This window comes from Drosophila miranda, chromosome 3, assembly GCF_003369915.1.
Source record: "Drosophila miranda strain MSH22 chromosome 3, D.miranda_PacBio2.1, whole genome shotgun sequence".
In the NCBI taxonomy this organism is placed as follows: Eukaryota; Metazoa; Arthropoda; class Insecta; order Diptera; family Drosophilidae; genus Drosophila; species Drosophila miranda.
In genome coordinates this window covers 3,450,379-3,456,913 of record NC_046676.1, presented here as the reverse complement: position 1 = coordinate 3,456,913, position 6,535 = coordinate 3,450,379, and the positions used below count along the sequence as shown (strand labels likewise).

The window sequence follows — 6,535 nt, the reverse complement described above, 5'->3', positions numbered from 1 at the left end:
ACCGATTCTTCTATCATATTTTGTTCTATTAAACTTTAGGGTCACGCAGATTTTTAAATCAGCCCGAAGTCTTGGATCGTTACCAAATATGGCAACTGCCTGCATTCCGAAGCAATATGCCATTAAAAACATTGGAATAAGTTCATCCCAATTTGTTTAATTTGTGTCGACTATCTTCCTAAGATTCGCCTCCAAGGTTCTGCCAAAGCGCTCCACAATACCATCACCATCGTGTTATCCGAATTCCTAATGAGACTCTAAATTGCGAATCTGGGCAGAGTGTAATTCCATTATAACTCAGAATCCGGTTACCCAATTACTGGTGAACACGCTCGCCACTGGTGACGCCTCCTGATTTAGGATCTGATATACCTCGGTCCACTTGCCCGAAAATAGTCAAATACCACGGGCACGAATGGACGCTGGACTGGGAAACGGTGTTCCTGAATTGAACTAACGCATTTTTCCGTGGCTTCTAGTAGATGGTCCACCATAGCACAACGGTCGTATAGGCGGATCCATTCAGTTGCTGACTCCTGGCAACCAATCCAATTGAATTGTTTTTAATCCTCGTGATTGGTCTTTTGATGACCTTGGCATTCGCCACTACATTCATTTTGGTACTCTTCAATGAGTGCTTTAACTCGTTTCTGTGGTATAGTCGGTATGGTTTTCGAATCCTCGCTTTCCATGATTGTTCTAGACTTCGCTTTTGAGGTAAAAATTTTGCCACTGAGTCCAGTTTAACTTCCGATAATCTTCGCACTACTGGAGAACTCCATGGGCTAATGGACGGTTATATTATTCCATTACGTTCTGTGTCCGATATTAATTTTCTTGCTTCTTCCTTCATGGACAGTGGAATCCTACGTGTTGACCTGTGTCACTTATATACCTAACCAAAGCTGTTCTTCCTGTTACTTTATACAATGCCAAAACTTTTCTAACAAGGAAGAAGCTTTTATCTTTTGATCGTAGATGAACCCAATTTTGTAACTGTAATCTTTCCAAAGGCTCAGGTTCCACACGCTGATTACTCATTTGTGATTCATTTCACTCGCAGTTTACAACCATAGAATCCTCTTGAAACTGTCCAATTTGTTCGAATAATTTTATTCGTTAAAGTGGGGTTTAGGAACATTACTGGTATCTGTCCATCTTCAGTAGCATGTACAAGAGTCTTTCCCAACAAAACGTTTTTAAATTTCTTTCCAACGGACTCGACAACCAATAACTTTTCATCTCCATCCTTTCGACATAACTTTATCCACACACATGCGTGAAAATTTCCCACATAGCCGTCGTCTCTACTTGCACTTATAGGCAGTTCTACACTTCCATAGCTCAGAATTTTTTTTGGTAAATTTAGTTTAAAGCCATTACTGATCATGAAATCTTCTGCAATAATATTATTGTCTACGAAATCAGAAACTATGTTTTAATCGCAAATCATTTGCAATTCCATGATTTTGTTAAATCAAGCCTATTAGAGGCGCGTCTTCACCTGCATCCGTTCGCAGTCGTATCCCACTCAAAGGTTCCCCATTTCCATTACCATTTCCACACTTCCATCCAAAGTCATTACCAACTCGGTTCCATCCATTATGTCTCTGATAGTAAGGTTCTTCGAGTTTTACACAAACTGGGAAACGAGAATTGTGACAGTCCAAAGTATGAGTCAGCCTAAATTTTGGATCTGTTACAGTAAAAAGACCGATATCTGCTCCGTTCAGTGCGTATTGGGCGAGCGATTCGATGTAATGAGAAAGCCGAGACGAAGCGAATACCGAGTCCCAACAAATCGATTCGTTGCTTGTTCATGCAGAGCTCTAGTACTATGTACCCTCCCTTTCGCATTCTAAGCCCGATACTCATATACTTTTCAATTGGTGCATACATAATGTATATATGCAACGCGGTAAGATCATAGACTTTTTTCTACATTTCAACCAGGAATTACTCATAAACGAGGGGGAATGTTGTGAGTTGCTGCGGACACCGCAACTCTACTGTTATACCCGATACTAAGTCAGTATGGCTCTCCTCCGGCAGACGCCGCTAATATTAAACGACACGACAAGGAGTGCGTGCGAGAGAGACAGAAAATCAGTCTGAGCGTGACGTCGGGTGCTGCGTAGCCAGTGCAAATTGATTTGTTCCTTTTGGCTATAAAAATGATCTGATCTGATCCAGATTCAGCAATCTGATATATATGATCATTATCTATGATTCTGCGTTTTTAGTTTTCTCGTATCCTCAATATTGTGGATGCAACAGATTTTCGTCCTTTGTGGGGGCGGAAGGGGGTGGGGCGAAATTTTGAGATATACGTTTTATAGTGAGATCTAACAGGAGTGCGGATACCAAATTTGGTTACTCTAGCCTTAATAGTCTCTGAGATTTGTGAATATCCCCAGATTTTCATCATTTGCGGGGGCGGAAGGGGGTGTGGCGAAATTTAGAAACAAACTCGTCTCGGTCCGATATATTAGGAGTGTGGATACCAAATTTGGTTGCTCTAGCTTTTATAGTCTCTGAGATCTAGGCGCTAATGTTTTACTCTAAGCAAAGCCGGCTATGCTACGTGTGTGTTAGAGAGAGACAGGGCGAGAAAAAATGAAATTGTTTTCTTGATTCTGGCTATAATAATTTGCACTCTAGAAGATATAGTCATCTTCTACGATTCTGCGTTTTTAGTTTTCTCGTATCGTCGAAATTGTGGATGCCACAGATTTTCGCCCTTTGTGGTGGCGGAAGTGGGCGGGGCAAAGTTTTGAAATATTCTTGTAGCAGTGACATATCACAGAAGTCTGGATCCAAAACATCGTTGCTCTCGCTCTTATAGTCTTTGAGCACTAGGCGCTGAAGGGGACGGACAGACGGACGGACGGACAGACGGACAGACAGACATGGCTCAATCGACTCGGCTATTGATGCTGATCAAGAATATATATACTTTATGGGGTCGGAAACGATTCCTTTTGGACGTTACACACATCCACTTTTACCACAAATCTAATATACCCCAATACTCATTTTGAGTATCGGGTATAAAAAGCTTTCCGTAAAACAAATAGGAAATATTTTTCCCATTCAGATATCAAAACAGGATACGAATGAAAGTTATTTTATATTTATTCTTGCATAAACATTTGAGCTATAAAGGATGTCATAGAACATCTACGAAAACTTTGTCATAACCATTGCATTCAATCCAAGAAAATTTTAAAATAGAATCATTTGTCCCCATTGTAAGTCAACTTTACTGCAGATACTTGGCAGTAATTAAACCAAGACGGAATGTATTTTATGAACAAAAACAAATATATTACATGCGCATACTGTATATATAGGGTGTTTTGTGGAAAGATTACAACATATTATTCAAATTATACTTCAATGACATCACGTAAGGGAATATTATACAATTAAAATAAAGGGTTTAACAAATATCTTCAACTGAACATTTCAATACTTTTCTTTTAGTGCAAGCTTTGATGAATACACCAGTACATTATATATTGACAACTGAGTACGAGAAGCAGTTGGAAATCTAAAATTGAAATATTTAATTAGCAGTTACTCTGCTGTTCATGTAGAATTGTTGTGCAGAAAGCAACAATGTCAAAACATAAATGCATGCTGCGATCCAGCAGTTGTAGGCGTTCTGAAAAAAAAACCAATAACTGTTACAACAACAAAAACATTACTGGTTGAACTCAAATATGCGTTACGTACATATGATATATATGTACATAGAAATCGTTAAATTCCATGTAAATATATATTTATGTGTGCATATAACGCTCTGGTCATGTACATAGTATGTACATACATATGTATGTAAATGTCAAGCATACCGATTTATCCCGTGATATAAACTAACCTGATTGTACGCTCTATTCGCAGCTGCATAAAAATCTTCCAGAGAATGGTACTCCTCATCTAGGGGCAAATCCTCAATAAGGGCAACACTATTAATGTAGAAAAACAGCCCCATCAGCACCTAAAACAAAAGTAATTTAAATTTGTAGATTAACTCATGACTATAAACTGAAACCTTGTGACTCTCAAGTGTGACCACAAACACAGACATTCGGCTGAAAGAAGCAACGTACTCACCAGTTGAACAATTCCCCAAACGGAGATAATCAAACCACAAAGGGATAATTTTGGACCACAGATTTTCATTTTGCCGACTTTTGGTTTAGTTGTACGTAAATTTTTGGCAAAACTCAGAAAATTCTCATCAAACACAGAAAAACTCGTCAGGTGAATATCATGTGACCTAATTTGAGTGTCACCGTACATAGAAAAATGTAAAATACTGCTGGTTATAGTTTTGGTATATTTTTTACGGATTCATTTTTTTAGGTTGTTTCCAGGGGTCAAAGATCATAAAATTTCTGGAGTTTTCAATTTCACCTTAAATATAGATATCACAGAAAGTTTCCAGAAAACTCAAGAATATGCATAAGAAGATAAATTGCAGATATACGTATATGTACAGATAATACATATAATACATATTACATGATTTAATTACATATTACATAAATAATTCAGGGAGTCGGTTGAATACCGATTATTTAAAATATGGAGATACAAAATGTTGAAGTGATGCAAATTTAAATGAAAACATCGATGTCGATGTCCATCAAGTTCAAAACTTTCCCATTTGATTATATTATTATTATTGCGTTATTATTATACAAAAAAATCTTAAAAATTAAAAATTAAACTTGAGCTTTCATAACAGTCTTTTACATTTAATAAGACTAAGCTAAAAAATATTTAACATAAAAGAAATAGCTTTCATTGCAGTCTTTTCCCTTCATTGTAGATCAAACTAAAATTTTAAAAAAGTATTTTTTTGTCTATGCTTTGCAAAAATTAATTAAATTAATTCTATTACTTTTTTGAGATAATAATTAGCAGCCGCTGACCTGTTCAGAGGGAACGGAAGAACGGCAAAAATTGCATAGCAATTTTGTATAGATTAGGATCGAACTGCACAGCAAATATACCGGAAATACGCAATGATATGAATTTAAACTACCGTTGTTTTCCAAAACATCGATGCATCGCTCAACATCGGTAGCAGCAAAAACATCGGAAAACATCGGCATCGGGACCGGGGTGATTGTTTACGGTATTTTTAATACTTTTCGGTATTTTTTGAGGTCAAAATTGAACCGACGGTATATTTACGGTATATCGGTATATAATGGTATTTTTCCCAGTTTCATCAATCTATTAAATTTCATTTTCAACGTTATATAGAAATCCAATAAAAGCTATTATTTAAATTAAGTCAATCAAGTAGAAAATTGATTCATCAATCATATAAAGTTATGATGGCATGGCCAAATGTTCTATATAGCTAGTAATATTCGACGGAATATCAAAAACGAGGAATATGTAAAATAGAACTTGAATTCGTCAGTATATTTACGGTATATTTTGAAAATTAGGCGGTATGTTTCGGTATATTTCTGAGGGTCGGACGGTATATTTTATCGATAAATCCGCGGTCACACTGATCGGAACATCATTAATTAAGACAACCATGCCAACAACTTTGAAGATTTATCATGAGAAGCAAACAAGGCAGTTATGTGCGCTCCACGCTCTTAACAATCTATTTCAAGGTATGATAGTTACCTTTTACTGTATTACGCTTTTAAAGGCATTCTGATACATGCAATTTTATTGCCAGAAAATATTTACCAAAAGGCAGAACTGGATAATATCTGCAGTAACTTAAGTCCGAACGCGTGGATAAATCCTCATCGATCTCTTCTGGGACTCGGAAATTATGATATCAATGTTATTATGACTGCCTTAGAGATAAGACATTGCGAAGCCTTTTGGTTTGATAAACGAAAAGACCCGTCTTGCATTGACTTGGATAAAATTGTGGGTTTCATACTTAATATTCCATTAGATTACAAAATCGGCGCAATAACATTACCATTACGAAAGAGACACTGGATAGCTGTACGTCGCATAGGTCAGCACTACTATAATCTGGATTCCAAACTACGACAGCCTGAATTGTTGGGCACTGAATCCGACGTGCTCCATTTTTTGCGGGAACAGCTTAAGGAAAAGGAACAGCAGCGTGAACTTTTTCTTGTAAGTTATCGCAGCGACTGTAATGAATCACCACAGCGATGGATAGAAGAATCGCACGACATAAATAAAACAACAGATTGAACATGATCTTTAACATCTAAGTTTTCTAGTCGACGAAGTGAACTTGGGCAGCCCCACATAATGCGTCGTGTTTAAATTGTAAAAAGATTAAGTTGTTGTTAGGCATGGACAGGAAACAATAGTACTTTAGTATAAATTAATTGTATAAGAAACATCTCTGTAAGTTTTTTTAAAGCTGCATCATAGTACTTGAGATTAAAATAAAACTTTAAGTTTGAAATGTTTGTATAATTTATTTCAAGTTCTGTTCTTAAAATATTTGTAGTAAAATTTGAAAAAGTAAGCATTAATGGACGGATATGTTTCAATAATGTAT

General features: G+C 36.5%; 2 protein-coding genes across 2 annotated transcripts; one reads left to right on the top strand and one right to left on the bottom strand.

Annotated features, from left to right (window-relative positions):
* Positions 1-3,256: 3,256 nt before the first annotated feature.
* On the bottom strand, positions 3,257-4,305 carry LOC108160766 (ribonuclease kappa). The gene is made up of 3 exons (XM_017294967.2): positions 4,123-4,305; positions 3,887-4,006; positions 3,257-3,667 (listed from the first exon to the last, which is right to left on the bottom strand). The coding sequence occupies exons 1-3, from the start codon at positions 4,189-4,191 to the stop codon at positions 3,569-3,571; spliced, it is 288 nt and encodes a 95-aa protein (XP_017150456.1). The 5' UTR covers positions 4,192-4,305; the 3' UTR covers positions 3,257-3,568.
* A 1,227-nt stretch (positions 4,306-5,532) lies between these two features.
* Positions 5,533-6,439, top strand: LOC117185783 (josephin-like protein). The gene is made up of 2 exons (XM_017294606.2): positions 5,533-5,651; positions 5,948-6,439. The coding sequence occupies exons 1-2, from the start codon at positions 5,570-5,572 to the stop codon at positions 6,217-6,219; spliced, it is 354 nt and encodes a 117-aa protein (XP_017150095.1). The 5' UTR covers positions 5,533-5,569; the 3' UTR covers positions 6,220-6,439.
* Positions 6,440-6,535: the final 96 nt, after the last annotated feature.

What these genes read in the sequence shown, in the direction of transcription:
- LOC108160766 (XM_017294967.2), bottom strand. Translation starts at nt 4,191, where the DNA reads ATGAAAATCTGTGGTCCAAAATTATCCCTTTGTGGTTTGATTATCTCC. An exon ending in TTTGGGGAATTGTTCAACTG is followed by an intron (nt 4,007 to 4,122) that starts GTGAGTACGTTG and finishes CTTTTGTTTTAG; the next exon opens with GTGCTGATGGGGCTGTTTTT. An exon ending in CGAATAGAGCGTACAATCAG is followed by an intron (nt 3,668 to 3,886) that starts GTTAGTTTATAT and finishes TTTTTTTTTCAG; the next exon opens with AACGCCTACAACTGCTGGAT.
- LOC117185783 (XM_017294606.2), top strand. Translation starts at nt 5,570, where the DNA reads ATGCCAACAACTTTGAAGATTTATCATGAGAAGCAAACAAGGCAGTTA. An exon ending in TCTTAACAATCTATTTCAAG is followed by an intron (nt 5,652 to 5,947) that starts GTATGATAGTTA and finishes ATATTCCATTAG; the next exon opens with ATTACAAAATCGGCGCAATA.